Below are 19,535 nucleotides of genomic sequence, written 5' to 3'. Positions count from 1 at the left end.
CATTGTTTAAGCATCTCGGTGGGTTATCCGAAGTCACTGCTGTGACGTTAAATCGAGTGGGTCAAACCCGGTCACATGAATCCAGCGGAGCGCTTTCATGGGACGCCTCGTTTATTGACAAATACATTTTTTTTTTTTTTTTTTACAAATGGATACCAGCTGAGCTTACTTCATAGTCAACATGTCACGACGGCAGAAAACAGAGCCGACACTCACACACAAACAGAGAGACAAAGACATTTCAAGAGACTTTAGTGGCGCTATTGGTGATGTGTTGCAAATGATCCAAAAAATATCAGCTGGAACAGACAATTTAGGAAACCTTTTTTATGGTAAAATGTCTAAACGGTGTATCTTTTTTGCATACTGTGAGAGTTTGTATTGCTGCACGAGTAAAGACCTGAAAATTACAGTTTGGTAAGACACAGCTGCACACAACACACGATTCCAGTTAAAGTAAAGGGAAAATAAGTTGCAAAGTTAAACAGCATAACTTTGATAATCTAGAGCTATAAAACCCTGTTTGCATGCAAAGAGGTTCTCTTCATCAGGTTCATTTACTACAGGAATCGATACGATATTATGTTTTTATGTTTCATTAAAAAAAAAAAAAAAACCTCTATGATGGCAATCAAGCACACTGGCTTTGTTTGCTGAGATAGTGAGTACATGGTCAAGAGGGTGAATGATTATCAAGGTGTCTTGGCATTTTTAATGTAAACGTCAGAACTCGGTTATGAGAGGTGTGACACTCACGGCTAGTTCTCATGTCAAAACTCTCTGCTATAAAACTAGTATTGGAACGGGAATAACAGGGTAAACTGAGCACACGTTTTCAAACAGCTGTGAGCGGTGATGGGGCAAACTCTGGGTTGAGGAAGGAGAAGCCCTCGAAGTCTTCCTGGTTGATGGCTGCAAGTATTTCTGGGTCGGAGGGAGTGAGCGCAGACGGAGCCGCTGTGAAGAACTTGTCGAAGTTTTCGCCTTTCCTCCCGCCCTGGAGAAGAAGAGGTCACGCATGAGGCCACACACACACACACACACACACACATACACACATACGTTGTTGTATCCACATTCAACTCTTTGTCACTTTCCAGGTCAACCATAAACATAAGAAATGTCAATAAATCCACTGACACATCACTTATTACCACCCACACCTTCTTTTTCCCTCTGCAGAGAAACACCTACTGCCCCACAAGCGCTTGTCACATCTTTTTTCCCCCGCCCAGCTCCTTAATGACATTTGACAGCCGTTCTGCAGGATGATATGAATCTCATTTGATTAATGGGCCTGGCCTCTGACCCTTGAGCATGCTCAGCTCTCTCAGGAAACACCTCGCCATTGGGCAGCCGGGCAGCAAACTGGCGTGTGGCGGGCTAATGATGAGATACATTTGCATAAGGGAGGAGTAGGCAAGACCCTGAGGTCAGGAGGTCGTGTCTGTTATGTCTGCACTCCTCAGAGCCCATCTCCAGAAAACCAGCAGAGGTGATGAAGGAGAGACAATAGAGATAAATGAGGAAGAAGCGGGGGAGACATTTAGAGAGCGAGAGAGGGGGGGGGGGGGGGGGGGGGGGGGGGGGGGGGGGAGAAATGTAACAGTGAGGATGTCTGAGAGAGTAAAAGAAAAAGCAAGGCAGCAATGGACAGCGTGAGAATCGGAAGAGAGGAGACAGATGGAAGAAAGTGACAGATCCAATTCCCTAAAAGTGTACTCAGAGAAAGAAAGAAAGAAAGAAAGAAAAGTCCCTCTGTTTCACTGACAGTTCTGGGTTTGAAGGGCGGTTGGATCTCCAGCCTCTCCAGACGATCCCAGTCAATCCAGCGGAAGAAGGGATGCTCCCTGATCTCCCTCTCCGCCTCCTCTCCTCCACCCAGCCGCTTGGCCGGGTGCTTGGTCAGGAGCTGGGATGAGAGCGCAGAGAAGGAGGGTGAGTGAAATTAGGACAATCACTGGAGCTGATGACCTGCTGCTGTCTTTTCCCACAGTTGACATCGGCAGCAGACCGTGTTGGATTAATGCCCTTGTCTACAAGGGATGGATGAATTCACATTTCATGAATCTAAATATTGACCTTTTATTAAGAATACATCAACATTTAAAAAAAAAAAAAAAAAAAAGCCAGCTTTTATTCTTTGTGGATGCACTTCATACAGAGCCGGCAAACACGTGTTGTATTTTAGCCGAGTCAAGAAGGTGCATGAATATCAAGGTGTCTTGGCATTTTTCTATGTAGACATGAAAACGTGGTTGTAAGAGGTGTGAGACCCACTGCTACTCCCATTAACAGCAGAAACAGTGGAAACCTCACAAAGTCACTTCATTTGCGAAAACTCCTGTATTAAATGTACATAATCTAGGCAGGAAAATGCATGATAAGTTGCATGTGTAAAAGAAGGTTATTGATGAATTCCTTCATATGCCTGCAGAGGCCAACAAAGAGCCAATAACTACACCTAGCGCTGATATAATATTGACATTATTTCATATAAAATGCAGACAAGATAGACTGCAGAGAAGTGGAGATTGGTGTTCCTTTTATTTCTTTAATTGAGAAGCCAGCTCCTCCAGGTTTATTCTAAACTATGAAAACTTCTATTGAAAATAGAGCAATGCGATACTGTAGTTCAGGGTACAATTTGCTGGGAGGTTTGTGGGAGATGTAGATAAATAAAATCTGTCTTCCTCAAACATTCATTAAAGTTACTTCAAGCAGACTGGACAAAACAAATCAAATATTTGTATTTCACATCCGAGTAAACAAAAGCAGGACTCACAACTCCCAGGCATCAAGAGATAAACACACGAAATGATACGCGTTTACAAAATCCCTTCTATTCAAACACAACAAACAAAACTCAGGCTTGAGATTAAGACTGATCGCACACAGACACATAGAAACACACAGGAAACACTGCTACTTTTCCATATTAAGACAGCACAAGTAAGAGAATCCTGTCATCCTGACACACCACTGGACGACAGATCATCAGCTGAGCTCAACTAATTTTGTCTTTTCAGTGAACCACTAAAAAGTGATTGTGGATCTTGAAAAATTACATGAACAGCATTGATGTCAAACTTTGTCACACAGTCTGTATTGGGCAATAACAAATATTATCATAATCTAAATGCCTGCAGCTGCCCTGCTTGTTACATATAGTTGTTGTTTACTGCAGTACATTTTGTTCTTTTTATAGTTACATTACAAATCTGTCGTTTCACAGAACTTGAATATTAGTATTAAACCTAACTTGCTCTGTTTCTATCATGATCTATTTTTCTGGGTCATGTGCACTTTAAATTGAATGCTGTAAGTGCTAAAAACGAGAGAAAAGAAATAAGCTTACCCCCTTGCAGATACCGACAGCTTCACGAGATAGACTTTTGGGGTACGAGACGCTCTGCTCCATTATGGACTGAAACAGCTCCTCCTCATCAATACCATCAAATGGCGGCTTGAAAGAAAAGAAAAAAATAATAAAAAAAGAGACGAGTCGACTTCAAAACTGAGTTTTACCACAAGCCTCTGGGCAAATTGATAGCACATGCTATAATAGAGTGGAATTTCAAATGAATGTGTTTTTAAATGATTGCGACGAATGAGTGGCGGAGGCTCATGAGTCTGTGCCTGCATGTCTGTTGTTGGGGGTTTGAAGTGACCGTTACCTGTCCTGCCAGCATTTCATACAGCAGCACGCCATAGGACCACCAGTCCACTGCTTTATTGTAGGGTTGATATGCCACAATCTGAAAAAAAAATAATAAAAGAGGAGGAAAGATAAGAGAAGGATGGATGTGTATAGATAAGATGAAAAAAAGAGGTCAGGGTGTGACGGGTAAAGCAGGGTTGTAGGGGCCTGCTGCTTGGATGAGATGTAGCTAGACTGCAGGGGGGGGCAAAGTGGAGAGAGCAACAGGGAGGGTAACTGTATGAACGTGAAATAATCAACACACGACTGTGTGTGTGTGTGTGTATGTGTGTGCGTGCCTGCGTGTAGGCATGAGGGGAGGAGCGTTGGTTCGGCGTGTGGGAACAATTTCCAGCCCCTGGGGAAATATATTGTGTCTCTTCCAAAATGGCAGATGTAGGAGAATCGATGGGTGTTTACATAAGAGAGTCGATGCCCAGGGGCTTCATAGCAAGGTTTTCAATATCAAAGACGTGCACAACAGTCACATCCTGACTCCCTCGCTCGCCTCTGTCGCTCAACTGAAAGGTCCGCCGACCGCAGAGGCTCCTTCATTCCTCTGAAATAAATTGTTTATGATCACTTCACACGGAGTGGCACGCATACATTTTTCAAATGATTTGTAAGGTAAACATGATCCAGGCAGGCAGCTACACTTTGTATTTCAAAAGGGTGTCAAGCAAGCCCTCCTCCACCTTTTTCAGCATTTCAGAGTGGCTGACATTCACTTTTGACAATAATCACTGCCTTTTTGAACTTTCTGGGTGTTTTTAAGGAGTTTCCCTTTCTCACAGAGGAGCTAATTAGCTGAAGAGATAGAAAGTCATACATTTTTAATATTTTTCAGAACAAAATCCACAGTCATCCTTACATGTAAAAATATGCTGCTGCCTTTGCCAAAGCTAAGCAAGGTTGTGGGCATTTTTTATTATACCATTACTTCTTTTCTGCACTGTCCCTCTGCTGCAGTTCACCACAGAAACACAGCCAGGGGAAACACAAAGAGAGACAGTGGTTTTTTTGTGTGTGTGTGTGTGTTTTTTTTTTTATATATAAAAGGGCTGTGACTATATATGATAGCCTCTTAATTCACTAAACCAAGACTTTTGTAGTTTTATATCAACTTCAAATGAACAAGAAGGACTGTGGGTTTTTTTTTCTTCTCTCATCCTGCGTAATGGAAGCATGTTAGAAAGTGTTATCTGATTAGACTATATGAATGGAGGCGAGATTACAGCAAAACAAGCTATTACACAGCGCGGTGGTAAAGTTTTAGGCTGGTATAATACGATGCTAATTATCCATCATGTAGTACCAGCAGGAGGGCATCAGACTGGCTGTAAATGTATTCTGCAGTAGAGTAAAAACAAGCCCAAACATACAGCCAGTATTTATTAAGAGCTGCTTTCAGGGCGAAGCCACAGAGATCTGGTCGTTTGTATGAGTTTACATGAAGAGACAGAGGGATGTGAACCAGAATATAGCCACAAGAAAATCTGCGTTGAGTTTACGAATGTGCAAGTGCCTTCAAAAAGTGTGTTTAAGTTTGCTCACAAGAAGAAACGCTGCTTTGAATCCAATCGTTGGTCACATTAAATGCTGATTACACTGATACACAGTGATATATACACATGGACGTATATTTTGCTGTTTAACTTAAGGTTGTATTAATCTGGTATTACAAGGCCTCTGAAGGACACTGGTGATTCATATATGCAACAATCTCATAACACAGGCGCACTCCACTGCTAATTGAATCAAGTGAAGTTAATTATTCAAAAACACTGACAAGGTCAAGGAGGACAGAGGAGGCAAGAGCAGCGGCGAAGCAACTCTCCACCCCACAGCGATGAGCATCAGGTCAAGCGAAGAAAGAGGGTGAGGCAAAGCATCAACAAGAACAAATGAGGGAAAGTTTGGGAGTGGCTGTGGATCACGGGAGCCGGGGCAGGAGTCAGCGTACCTCGGGGGCAATGTAGTCGGGAGTGCCACAGAAGGTGCGTGTGGTGTCGCCCTCAAACATCCCCTCCCTGCTCATGCCGAAGTCGGCAATCTTTATGTGGCCCTCGCTGTCGAGCAGCACATTATCCAGCTTTAGATCCCTGAGAAGGAGGGAGGCAGATCACACGCACACACGCATGAATCATTTTGATAGATAGCATCTTTATAGCCATCATTACCCGCACAAGACATGATAAATGTCACGGCCGTGTTCTGCACCAAACCGGGCCATGTCAGACACGCCGGCCACTTCGTCACCTGTAGATGATGCCTTTGCTGTGGAGGAAGAAGAGGCCGACCGCTATTTCTGCTGCATAAAACCTGAGAGAGCGAGAGAGAGAGAGAGAGAGCCAGGAGAGGGGGTCACTCACAAGTGGTCACTTTATCTTCCAGAGAATTGACCAAGGCTTCAGCTAATTCAAACGAGGATGATGACAAGAGGGAGCAGCGCTCCAGAGGCTGATGAAAGCGAAAGTAACTAAGTAGATGAAAGGCAGAAAATGAAGAAAGAAAGATGGAGATGAGCAACAGAGTAAGAATTAGTTTTAGATGATTGATCAAAGATTATTGATTACATGAAGAGCCAGGGGAGGGAAAATGTAGATGAAAAGATGAGATTAGTGGGAGGGGAGAGTTGGGGGGGAGGGCACTTGAGTAGATGACTTTTTATGAGTCACCAGGTATGAAGAACAAAGCTGAGAGATGTGTGTGCATGCGAAGGAACAAAGGATGAAAGAAAGACAGGAAATGAGACTGTGTGTAGATGAGGACGGTGATTAAAGGCTTGAGAAAAGAGCTTTTTGACTACATACGCTGCGTGAGGCTCTTTGAAGTTCCCGACTATCTGAATGTGAAACATCAGGTCTCCGCCATTTACATATTCCATCACATAATACAGCCGGTCCTGTGGAAACAAAACACACACATGCACACACAGGGACAAGTTAATCACGCATAATCACCTTTTGTTCCACTTAACAGCCAATTTGTTAAACTCTCCTTCAGGACCGAGGACTTTGTTGAAGAAAGTGATCCAATTAATACATTTATTAATCGAAAGCTGTTCAACCTGGACTAAGAAAAAAACTCCTGGGAGGCAAAATGTCAGGCAGCTGGACATTGTAATGTGAGCACTGTGGTTAATTTGGGACACACACACACACACACCTCGGTCTGGAACGCACAGTAGAGCGATGTGAGGAAGTGAGGGCGAGACGGGAGGGCGAGCACCCTCCTCTCCACCAGAGCGCTCTCTGTATCCTCATCCTGGAAGAGGACGTCTTTCTTCAGCACTTTGACTGCAAACAGACGCTCGCTGCCTCGCTCTTCCGCCAGCAGCACCTGTAATAGAGCGAGAGAGAGAGAGAGAGAGAGAGAAAGAGAGAGAGGGGAGGCAAAGTTAGTGGGGTAACAAGGAGGCAGATATGAATCCTGAGAATTTCACAGGAGCTGCTGTATTTCTTCACACTGCAGAGATCCATAAATAAACAAAACGTTCACTCATAAACAGCTCCACACCGAAAGCTGGAGGGAGGAAAAGAAAGTGTGCTGCTGTTCATGAAAACACCTTTAAATTTCACTCTGATGTCTCACACAATTGACACAACCGCGGTCTGTGTAAAACCGGGGGGGGGGTAATCCAGAATATTTTAATCAGTACAGGTAAAGGGTACCAAACGTTAAACTTGGGGTTTCATCCAAAAGTGACAAGAATGCAGTGTTATACTTATTTCTTCATCTGAGAAAAGAGATTGCATATGGTGATCTTACGATCCTACTGTCAACATTATTTTTTTGGGTTGAACATTTGCCCTCAGTCTCACTGTTCTCGTCTGCATCTGCTTCTGGGGTGCACTTACTGAGCTCCTCAACTTAATCGAAAAACAGCTTTTTCAGTGCAAAAACCCACAGAAATTACGGATTACGGAGAGATTCAGATGCCCCTTGATGCCGCCAGCATTGCAGCCACATTGAAGTTTCCTTTGATTTCAATACTTTGACACGACTGAGTTCAGCTTGAAAGAACCTCTGAGCTTCATCCCCGTCTCTACTGTACTGTAGTGCTATCAGCTCAGAGTGTTTTTAGGTCATTGTGTTATGACTGACAATGTGCTCTAGATCATAGAGAACTAGTTCTTTATTTTATTGAATCTATGCACTTTTTAGGCACATTCACAGGCATCTGGCTGCTTTCATGCATGGCAATAAGTTCAAGATGGCGCTAGAACTTGAAAACTGGAGAAATACGTAACACAGTGCACGGCAGCCGGGAAAAGTTATTACAAGATATGGATGGAAAAAGTTCAGCTCCACGCATATTTCACCCCGACATGGTAAAATAGCTGGTTATAATGTTTAATTAAAGCTGATTTGAGGTTGAAGATTCCAACATTCATTAATGTCATCGGTGGAAAAAGCCAAGCCGGTCTCATGCTTTTATCGGACATTAAAAACACATTGTGCAGATATATTCCCACTCCCATGAAATTGGCTGCTAGTGGGCAGCTCTGAGTGCTAATGACACTATAATTTTCCACAATGAGAGTCACGTGACCCTGGTTTTAGTGAGAAAGTTATCATGGAGAGCGCTGCAAAACGCTGACAACAACACTGCTTCAAATTGCCGGGCCCGTCTCCAGTGCTGCGCCGTAATGGTCACTGGTTCAGGGAGATAAAGGATCTCATTTTACTTTCAAATGATGGCGAATACAGAAAACTACACTCTTTCTTTTTTTCTTTTATGGATCACTGTGACTTGCTTCGTGAAGGAAGCCGTGGATGTGCATTAACTGTGAGTGTTTGTGTGGGACTATTGATGATGAGCCAGTCACTGAGAGAAATCTTGCTGTCTCCTGTAATTCTGCCTCCAAGTTCCAAACTAACTCGCACTCAAATAGGACCCATCATCTTTCAGAATATTACACATCTCAGAAGCATGTACTTTTTCTCTACTTTCTCTTCTCCGCTCTTGTCATCCCATTTTCTTTGTGGTCATTTTGTCCTTTTCTGCAGCTTAGTAATCCTCGCTTTCTCTCTATCTGTGTCTGTCTCCTCCTTACTTTCCCTCACTCGGCAGCCCCGGGGTCTGTCTCTCCTTTCTTGGGTCGGGTTTTTTTTTTTTTCTCACTTCTTACATAAGCCAAGTCTATTTCTCCTGTCCTCTGTAGACATTCCTCTGACAGTTACGAAACAGCACATGGGGATTTCAGAGGAGGAAGAAGGACTCAAAACTCTCCTGTCTTCATTATGCCTCATCTACTGGGGAATTAAAGAGAAAATGGAGAGCAGAGGCTCCCTTGAAATGAACACCTCCACGAGGACTGCCTGTGTGGCATGTGGGAAGCCGGCCAGCCTGCGCTCACGACTGCTGACAACACAAAAGAAGCGAAGAGTTAAATGAATCATTTGGCAGTAGGAGAGACAATGAACATGTTAGTAAGACAGGACATTTTTTTTTCTCTCTCTCCCAAAGAAATCCTGCCTTTCTGAGCCCACAAGCTGCTCTATGAAATGCCACTTGAAGGTCAAGTCCATCGATAGTAGAAATTATTTAAAGCCCAGAATAATCTTTGTTGTTTTCAGCATGAATGGCCTCTTTGAATATCACTTACTGGTGTTGGATCAGAAACAGTGATTGTGTGCAGAGATGACATTTTATCTCCGAGGCGACTGTGATTACCTTGCCAAAGCTGCCTTTCCCCAGCACCATGAGGAAGTTGAAGTCATGCAAACCCACTTTGACTTTGCAGGGGCCTGGGGTGTGTATTGGCGGACAGGGTGGCAGCGGGGTCGGGGACAGGGCCATGGGGAACGGTTCAGACAGCGGGGCAGGTAGCGCCTGAGGCAGAGAGGGTGGAGGGGCATCTGGCAGAGGCTCCTGGAGAATCATAAAGAGATGGCTGAGAGATGAATGGCTCCACGCTGTCCACCCCACACACACAGACACATAAAACATTAGTGCCATGCTAGTCGAACCTCCACCTGCCCCCCCCCAAAAGTGTGGATGGTCAGGCAGAACAATTCTGCACCCTGGTGGATGTGGAGTGAAGCAGAGGAGTGGAGTTCACCCTGTAATGTATTATCTAATTATTGAGCTACAACACCAACATAAATCCTCTGAGCTTTTTTTTTTTTTTTTCCCCAACATCAAATTGTAGGCAGCCGGACAGTTCGAGACCCTGACCCGGGGTGAGCAGAGGCAGATGTTGTTTATTAGATGTAGGTAATTAGAAGCTGATAAAGACCACGACAAGGTCGAAAGGATACATTAGTGTGGTTAAAAAAATGTTTTATTAAAAAAATAAAAGCTTGATCTAGCCTTTGTTGAATGCAGATATAAATAATATCATTTTCGTATTCTTATCACCACAAAGTGATGTTTATATCTAATAACTAAAGCAGACTGCGTCCTACCTGCAGGTCTGGGTCTGGGACAGGAATGTTATAATACTCTCCCTCGTCTTGAGCCAGCAGTTTGAACCAGCCGCTGATGGGACGCCTGAAGATCTCGCTCACGCCGAACGACAGGGCTCCCATGAAGTCGTTCCGAGACGTCCGGTCCCAGTCCCAGACCTCCACTGACAGACGCCGGTCCCACTGATGGCCGCGCACTGAGCTGTGGAGCAACACCGTCAAGCTGATTGGGGAAACTTAACTCAACAACAGAGGAAAATAGACATCGCCTCAAGAAAATGGTTCTATTTGATTTTCAGCCGGATGGCATTTTGCAGAAAATCATGTTTCTACTGATTATCAGAAAATGTAAACGTGAAGAGAAATTTTTTTTTTTCCTTTTAGTGGTGCTTTGAATAACCTTCAGTGAATTTTGTGCTCAAGCCCTGCAAATTTTACAATTTGATTAAAGTTCACAAGGACTCACAAGGTGAAGCTCTCATTCCAGACGGGATTGAGTGTGGAGCGGATGGTCTTAGTCTTCTGTTTGCTGTGGCTCTTTGGGTCCGGAATCAATTTCAGCTTAACATACGGGTCTGACAAGCCATTTGGGTCCATGGGCATCAGGTTACGAGCCTCCCGCACTGGAGGGAGGGAAGAATAATAAAGAGGGAGACAGATTTTTCATTACCTGTGGAATGGCGCTTCCTGGGTTGAAACGCAGCTCCTATAATCCAGCAGGTCCGCTCACCTGTAACATAGACGTCCTCCTTCTCTCCCCTGATGGTCAGATGGATTCTTCCTCTCTTCTCCGTGTGATCCTGGCCACAGAGGCTGGGGACGCTGGTCTCGCACCGCCGGTGGACGTTCATGTCGCAGCCTCACCATTCAAAGAGACACAAAATAGACTGGTCATTCTGTAATTGCTTTCTTAGTTATTTTAACATTCAGAACATTAAACAAAAGATTTAAAGTATCTACAATATTTTAACTGTGAAAGTTACCACCCCTGGTTTTTATTATAATATCTTCTATTAAAATATTGCAAAAGCACATCTATTAAAATGTTCGTGTAGCATGAGAAAGAAAAGATGATGCCACATTCAGTTCTTTCAGTAATTATTTGGGCAAGGGCTACTTCACCTCACTGAGAAAACTGTTCATCGATATCAATCTGCAGTCAGTGTGGTTTTAGGAAAGACTTTATGTCAGACAACAAAATGAAGTATATTTCTGGAGTTTTTATTGATTGCCAAACTTTTCATCTAACCTGTCAAAAAAAGTGAATTAGCACATTTGACAAAATGTTACATCATTTTATTCAACAGCGGCAAAAATAAAAGGGGTAATTTTCTCTGGAATGGCTTTCTTCTCTTGAGCTGGGAGGAAAATCACACTAAATTGGGCATGTGAATGGATTTTGTTGTCCGTGCATCACAGTTATTTTGAGTCCACACACGCAGGGCATATATCACACCACGGTGCAGCGCCATAACGCAGTCTGATGAAACTCACTGTTACATCTCATGCCCTGATGTATGAGGCCGTACAGCAGCGAGCCACAGTGGTCGCAGAATGTGGGACTGGAATACGTGTGGATCTTGAACGTGTGCCGACTCTTCAGGTCCTGCAATAAAACAGAAACAATGAGAGCACATGCCAACATACGCACATTTACACACGACCATGCAGAGTATGATTAGGAAAGAGACGGCGAGTGTGAGATTCATGGACGAGCCAATTAGATTTCTCCGTCAGGAGAGGACACAGACTGCATCTAGGCAGGGCTGCATGTGTATGAGCCGGTACGAGAGTGTATCTACTGCACAGAGGGAGATGAATCATTTTTATCTCTCCTCAGCTCAACAGACCACCCCACCACCACGCTCCGTACACCACCTTCTCCCAAACTGTTTTTTCTCCCTCGTCGCTCTGAGTCGCTATTTAAAAACCCTGTCACCCTGTTTCTCCTCTATCCCTGTGTGTGTGTGTGTTCCTTTCACTATCTCATCCTCACACACACACACACACACACACACACACACACACACACACACACACACACACACACACACACACACACACACACACACACACACACACACACACACACACACACACACACACACACACACACACACACACACACACACACACACACACACACACACCCCTTGACCTCGATTCTGGAGCAGTTTATTTAGCTGGTAGGTAAAAAAAAAAGAAAAAAAAAACATGAGCAAAAAGACAAATCTCCCTGAAATCCTCAAAGAGGAAGCCTGAGCAGACTGTTGCCTTCTCCCCACTGTAATTCTCACTCTTATCAGCCTCTCCCACCCTCCACCTGTGTCTCCCTACTCCTCCTTATACTCCAGATCTCTGGAGCCTTGCAGGATGGCGTGACATGAGTGCACACGCCACGAATGGGACAAGCTCACTCAGTGGACGTATGGATTGACGAGTGAGTCAGGCACACGCGCTTCCAGCAACATATGCCAGCGGTTAAACACGATGGTGATGGTAGGGGGCCTTGATGAAAATGGAAAACAAGAAAGCATAAAGGGATGCGGTGTGATGGAGACGAGACTCATCTGCTCACGTCAGGTGTTGGGGCCGTCACAGAACCGGGACAAGTGAAGGTCACAAACTCGTGACATCTTTTGTGGACTACAAAGCTGCAAACTAGAGAAAACAGAGAGGAGTCTCGATATCTGACACGTTTTTCAAAAACACACAATCAAGAAGATTAAAAGGAGCTAAAGAGGAGAAAAAAGCTGGGGGTTTTTCTCTACCTTGACATTGGAATCCTTGTTTTCCAATGCCCCTGAAAGAGAAAGACACATTGATTTAGACACAAACACAATCCGCTTTAGTTATTTTTTAAAGGTGAAATGTGTTACTTAAGATAGTGCTGCCGCATTATTTTGTGTGGCATGGTATCAGTTCAAGTGCAACTGTTCTTATCAGGAAGCAACCACTGCTGGCTGTGTTAGAATCTATAATAACTTGATAAACAAATTCATTATGTGTAAAGTTTGAGCGTTGTTCCTTTCTCTGGACACACACACACACACACACACACACACACACACACACACACACACACACACACACACACACACACACACACACACACACACACACACACACACACACACACACACACACACACACACACACACACACACACACAAAGGCTACTCCTCGTTTGTAGAACTGCAATGTTGGCCGGATTGTAGTATCTCCTTAGAGCTTTAATTGAATAATTAAAGCCATTGATTGGCTAAAGAGTCCACTCAGCAGCATGCCCATGGTGAATCAACTTTTGATTAGGAGGTTTAAGAAGGCAGACAAACGAGACACCACCAAGACCTCCACTACAATCATACCGGAGAAGCACAGGGGTTCGCAGGAAACTGACCATAATCACTGATCTACAATCAGTTCACCATCTGGCTGAGTAATAATTAAAGATGAGGTTGCATAGGGTAATCTGATCCTTGATCAGTATTCAGCAGAAGTGTCTATCTGCAGCACTGTGTATATGAGGCCAGTTCTGCTTTCTGACCAGCAGAGAGCATTAGACTACCAGATATGGATTAGGAAAGCAGTCACAGTATTGCTTTGCTGGCTGGATATCACAGGGAGTTCATCCCAACATGAAAGGAAAACTCAGTTTTAAATTAAATGATTAAAAAAAATATAATCAAGAAGAATTAAACAAAAAGGTTGCACCCAAAAACCTTAAACTGGAAGTTGTCACTTTTTTTTCTTTTTTTTTAATACATGGGTGAATATTAAAATATATTGTGGCTGGATTCCAGGTAGCTGCTTCAGTGTCAGACTGATGGTATTGTGTATTCTGGCACACTAACAGGGTTTACTGGGACAATCGACTAGAACTGGGCCTTTATTAATATCATTAGTAATGGATTTGCTTTTCACGCTCAGTCAAATCGGAATTATAAATTAGTTGCTTTGGTATTTCTTTTTCTTAATTGAGCAATTTTGAGCATGAATGCTAAAAATTTTACTTAAAGACCTCTGATGTTAATGAGATATGATTCAACCTCAGGTCTAGCTGTAAAAAGTATGCTGTGTTAAATGTAGATTAAAAACACAATGCTTGTAAAAATCTACACAACCATAACTCGTACATAATAGATCATAAACAACATATTAGATGTCATAGCGAAAACTTTTTACAAGTGCATAGAACAAAGCTAAGCTGATTTTGAATTTAATGGTAAGTAACAACACATCTCAAAAAAGTTGGGACAGTGTAACTGTGACGCATCCCTTCTTTTAACAACTGAATATGTGTTGTCGTTGTTGGGAGAGGATGCAGGACTCAACCTGCTCACGAGTCCTGGGCATTCGTTGCTTGATTTTTTTAAATTTAGTGATTCACCAAATATTTTCACATGGTGAAAAATGTGGATTCCACGACCTGGACTCTTCCATTGTTGTAGTGATGGATGCACTATGCGGTTTTGCATGGTCTTATTGTAATATGCAGGAGACATCTGGATGGGTGCACACATTGCTCTAAAACTTATGCATTGATGATGCCTCCCCAGTTGAGTAAGCTGCCTGCACTAAAGGCACTGATGCAACCCTTTTCAACCGTCTGCTGAAGAAGCTAGATGGACCCTCTCTGCTTTAGTCTGCAGGACACCGTGTTTCTAAATGTGAATTCACATTTTGATTCATCTTGCCATAGAGCAGTTTTCCATTTTGCCTCAGACCATTTAGAATTGGGTTTACGCCAGGGAGCAGAGGTGTTTCTGGACTGCGTCCATATTTGGTTTCCTCCTTTAAACGATGCAGCCTCAGCTTGCATATATAGATTGCAAGGTAAACTGATTTTGTGAAGCATTACTGAGCCTATAGAGTTACATCCAATAGAGAATTGTACTGGTTTTTAATGCAGTGCTGCCTAAGGGACAGAAGATCACAAGCGTCCAAAGATTTCACCTAATTATCTTAATTTCTAGATACAGTTTGTCACAGACTGGTGAACCTCTGCTTATCTAAGCCATACCTCATAAAATGTTCCTTTTATACCCAGTTGTGTTGCTGACCTGGGGCCAATACACCTAATTAGTTGTCAAATTATCTTCCAGTTGTTATGATGTGATGCCGCCATCACAATGTGCTAATAATTTCCTTGAACTGGTGAAAAGCCTTAGTTTTACATCTTGTATGAAGCTTTTATTTAGGAACAAAATATGGATTTAAAAGACTCTGGTTCTATTTGAATTTAACACAGCGTGTTAACTATTCAGGAAGTGATGTTGTGTACTTTATTTTTCCCTGACAATTTCACTCAATTATGGCACAAAGCAGCAAATCATTCTCTTTTGAACCTTGACTTTATAAACAACAAATTCCAAAATATGTTGTCTTAGTTTTTAATTAATCTAATAATCTCCCAGAGGCTCAGACACCCATGATGAAAGCCGCTGCTCTGACATCTTGTGTGAAGGAAGACGGTTTTTCACCCTGAACTAAGTGCTGCTACTGCAGCCAAGACAGCCGCCAGTTGGAGAAATGTCCTGAAAGATACCCAGAGGCTTTTGGAAGATGGAGCGGCCAGCATCCAACATACCCCCACCACCATATGTCCCTACACACAAACACTTACACACACACAAAGGCACGAGCGCACTAATGCAAAAGATATAAAATTCAAACATGCCGTATGTTCATCGACAACACACGTCTTGTTTTTTATATGTTACTTCCATACATGTGTTTGATGTCAATCACAGATTGTTCTATATTGATATCACTTCACCTCCTGCATGAGCCTGAATATAATATAATTAATAGTTTGTCATGTTATTTGGCTATAATCTACTTTAAATAGTTTTTTCTTTCTTGTGAAGAATAGGAAGAAATGTCACACCTCACGAACAAATGTGGGAAAAAAAACCCTCCAAAGTTTGACATTTGTGAACAAGTACAAGTTCTGGCAGTATCTCCCGTGAATCCGGTGCTGCCTGCAGAAACCACTTAAAAGAAAAAGATTTTCTTACATATCAACGCACCGAAAAAATCAATTACTGCAAAACAGATTACGTTTTAGAATTAACACTCTTAACACCTTAGTTCATTTAACAGCTTTGTTCAGGTGACTCATTAAAAAAGTGCTACTCAGCCTGTGAAAGCAGTGCAATTATGTATTTTGTAGCTCTGGAGGAGCTGATAAAAGTATGGGGGGGAAAAAAGAACTTGCCTGAAGTCTCCGGAGCACAGACAAAGCTTTTTTCTCATTTTTCTTTGCTTGATCCTTTTGGCTTTCTATATATTTTGTGTATGTTTTTGGCACGGCTGTTTTCAGTTTTTAACACAATACAGTTGAATCGAAATCCACATTATGGGGTGTTATATCAGTCTAGACTCCCTCGCCCTGTCTGAGTCTGGCTTTGACACTGACAGATGATAAGCTGCATCAGTTCTGGTCGGTCTTTATCCATTGGGAACCCATCAAATTTATGGAAGTGACATTTTACAAGAAGTGCTCCTTCCAGATTTGAATACAAACAATGTGATTTATAGCCAGGGTGCAGAAGAGGTCATACTGCTCCATATATACATATAATAATTGTTGGACTTTCTCTCAAATGATTAGTTTATCATCACATAGACAGAAATCATTAAAAAAATAAATAAAAAAGAGTCTAAAACAAAGCCGCCGTTATGCATCAACCGTGATACTCAGTTGAGATTGATATAACACACATATTACTATTATCATAGCTTACTATTTTTGGTTGAATGCTGGACTTCCTGTATTTTCACAATATGTAATATTGTTAATGGTTATTGAGATGTGGAAGTTGACGATTCCCACTCAGTATGTTGCAAATCCCACCTTGCCTCTTTCTGTTTGTGTGTAGTAAAACCCAAAACAATTATTTGTGACTAAATTTCACGCTCTGCTCAAGGTCTTGTTCGTGTGTGTGTGTGTGTGTGTGTGTGTGTGTGTGTGTGTGTGTGTGTGTGTGTGTGTGTGTGTGTGCGTGCGTGCGTGCGTGCGTGCGTGCGTGCGTGCGTGTGTCTGCATGTGTAGGAGCACATGAAGTTCCCAAAGTAACTCGTGAATTGTGTGGGCAGCAGCAGTGTGGAGGTGAGGTTATGCGATCAGATTGGGTCAGTGTGGGTAGTTTCTCCAGCAGGCAGCTGGAATGGGTGAAAGAAAAAAGGAAGTGCAAATAAAGAGTCTGCATTAAATAGAGAGGTGGAATGCCTGAGGAGGCAGCATTGTGAACTGCTGGGGTGGTTTCTGTGTGTGTGTGTGTGTGTGTGTGTGTGTGTGTGTGTGTGTGTGTGTGTGTGTGTGTGTGTGTGTGTGTGTGTGTGTGTGTGTGTGTGTGTGCGCGCGCTCTACCATATGAAGTCGGTGCAGTGGCTGCAGAAGGTGGGCTGCTTGAAGAAACGCGCTGTGAACTGGTGGTCCTTCACCTCTACAATCCTCTTGTGTTTGAGCGCTCCCTTCCTCTGAAACACGGACACCCTCGGTGGAGGGGAGATGGGCGAGGGCAGAGGGGAGGCACTGAGGGAAGTTGCAGATGCAGGGGAGGCCAGTGTCAATGGGGAGAGGGAAGGGGAAGGGGAGACCGGGGTGGACATGATGCCTGGAGGATACAGCAGAGATACGAGAGGAAGGAGAGGGGGAATTGATGATCAGTAAGGAGGGCTGAGAGCTGCACAGGAAAAAGACCTTGAACACGGGAAAGGTTGCAGAGGAGGGAACAAGGACAGGAAGGAGGAGCAGTGAGAAGAGGAGGAGGAGGAGGAGGAGGGATGAAAAGTGTAATGGGTCATGGTGGAGAGTGGAGTTGTATTAATGGCACATGGGATGTAGGGTAGGCAGCAGGGACGGAGCGGCGTGACGAGGAGAAAGATCGAAATGGAACGAAAGTGCACAGAGACAATGGAAGCCGGTAGAAAGCGACAGGTACAGAGCGGCAGAGAAAAGAGACATAATGGAAGAGACAGAGGTTAATTCGCACACAGAGACAGAAACCTCCGAAGAGACCGCGAGACGCTAAACGATTAGAGCAACTCGCAGTGTGTCCCACATACAGTGTGTCCACGCTACCTACAGCCCCCTCTCTCTGTACCCCCTATAGCTTCCTCTCCCTGCCAGCTATGACTACCCCCTGGTCGTTATGTCAACTGTACCTCCTGTTGCCATGTCAACAACACCCCCACCAGCTGCTCCAATATTAAAGCCTGCATCCTCGCTCCTCTTCCTGCCTGCCCTTGTTAACAATTAGTGCAGTTTCTGAAGAAAAAGTTTGATTATATATGGGTAAAATGTGTGTGTCTATAGGGAAGGAGATGTACTGGAGGGGGGCAAAAGTGTAAAATAGATACAGTCAGAGAGAATATGCACTACTAAATGATAAATGTAACACCATCAGTGATTTAATGAATAAATAAATATGCCTAGAGCTAAAAACCCTGTGTCAGAAATGAATAGATCAATATGATGGTGTTTTAGCAAAGATACACAAATAAATCGATCAAAAAGGTCTTAGAAGAAAACAGCAGGAAAAATATCATAGAGCGCAGTAATAAGTAAATAATGTAACAGGGAAAATATCGCAGAGAGGGCATTTAAATTTGATACCTGAATTGGTGTTGGTTCTGAAGAAAAGACCAGACCAAAAGGCGGTTGCCTTCTTTCCTCCTCCTCTCTTCGTCCGGTTCACTTCAAACGAAGGGCTGAAGTGTCACACCTGTAGCTGCTCACCTCACAAAGAGAACAACAAACACAAAAGCCCCCAAAAAGCAGCAGCAAGCAGAGAAGAACCAACCTCCCCAAATCAAAAAGAGAAAGTCAAACTTATTTGAACAAAATGAGTTCGCAACAAGCGCTCCGAACGATTCGAGCTTTCGAGGAACCAAAGAAAGAGAAGTGAAGTGGTATATATCCGTTAACCCACAGGCAGGGTGAGGAGGAGGATGAGATAGAGAGGTGGTATTCTCTTTCCAAGATTGATTCTGTTTTTACTAGGAAGAGGGTGAGAGATTGAGCAAGAAAGAGAGAGAGAGAGAGAGAGAGAGAGAGAGAGAGAGAGAGAGAGAGAGAGAGAGAGAGAGAGAGAGAGAGAGAGAGCGAGCAAGAAAAAAATAGAGGAAGAGGGAGAGGAGAGAAAGATTGAGGGGAATAGGCAGCGATTCATTTTAAAATCTGGGTTACTTCTCTCAGGAGAGGGTGAGGGAGGTAGAGGAAGGAGGACGGAAGAGACAGAAGCTGCCATTTTGCCACCACCAATACAGTTTGGACAAGCAAGTGCCAACTGTCTCTCACTTCCTCTTGTGCCAGATGAAGGGAAAGAAAGAGAGAGAACAGAGGGAGCGTCAAGTTTGGAAGAGGAAACAGCAGAGCGCTTCAGAGACAGAATGTTCAACAAATAACTTGGTT

General features: G+C 43.4%; 1 protein-coding gene across 1 annotated transcript; it reads right to left on the bottom strand.

Annotated features, from left to right (window-relative positions):
* Window positions 1-687: 687 nt before the first annotated feature.
* prkcg (protein kinase C, gamma) lies at window positions 688-17,731 on the bottom strand (the record flags this gene model as incomplete). The annotated part of the gene is made up of 16 exons (XM_080500401.1): window positions 688-997; window positions 1,772-1,912; window positions 3,359-3,466; window positions 3,678-3,758; window positions 5,664-5,802; window positions 5,960-6,022; window positions 6,514-6,605; window positions 6,869-7,042; window positions 9,381-9,578; window positions 10,115-10,316; window positions 10,581-10,737; window positions 10,845-10,973; window positions 11,609-11,720; window positions 12,693-12,775; window positions 12,886-12,917; window positions 17,490-17,731. 16 exons carry the CDS (start codon window positions 17,729-17,731, stop codon window positions 836-838), a joined length of 2,115 nt encoding a protein of 704 aa, XP_080356527.1. The 3' UTR covers window positions 688-835.
* Between the last annotated feature and the right edge of the window lie 1,804 nt (window positions 17,732-19,535).

Source organism: Blennius ocellaris, assembly GCF_963422515.1.
Source record: "Blennius ocellaris genome assembly, chromosome: 8".
Lineage (NCBI taxonomy): Eukaryota > Metazoa > Chordata > Actinopteri > Blenniiformes > Blenniidae > Blennius > Blennius ocellaris.
Note: the sequence above shows the minus strand (reverse complement) of the source record. Positions and strands in the feature narration are given on the sequence as shown.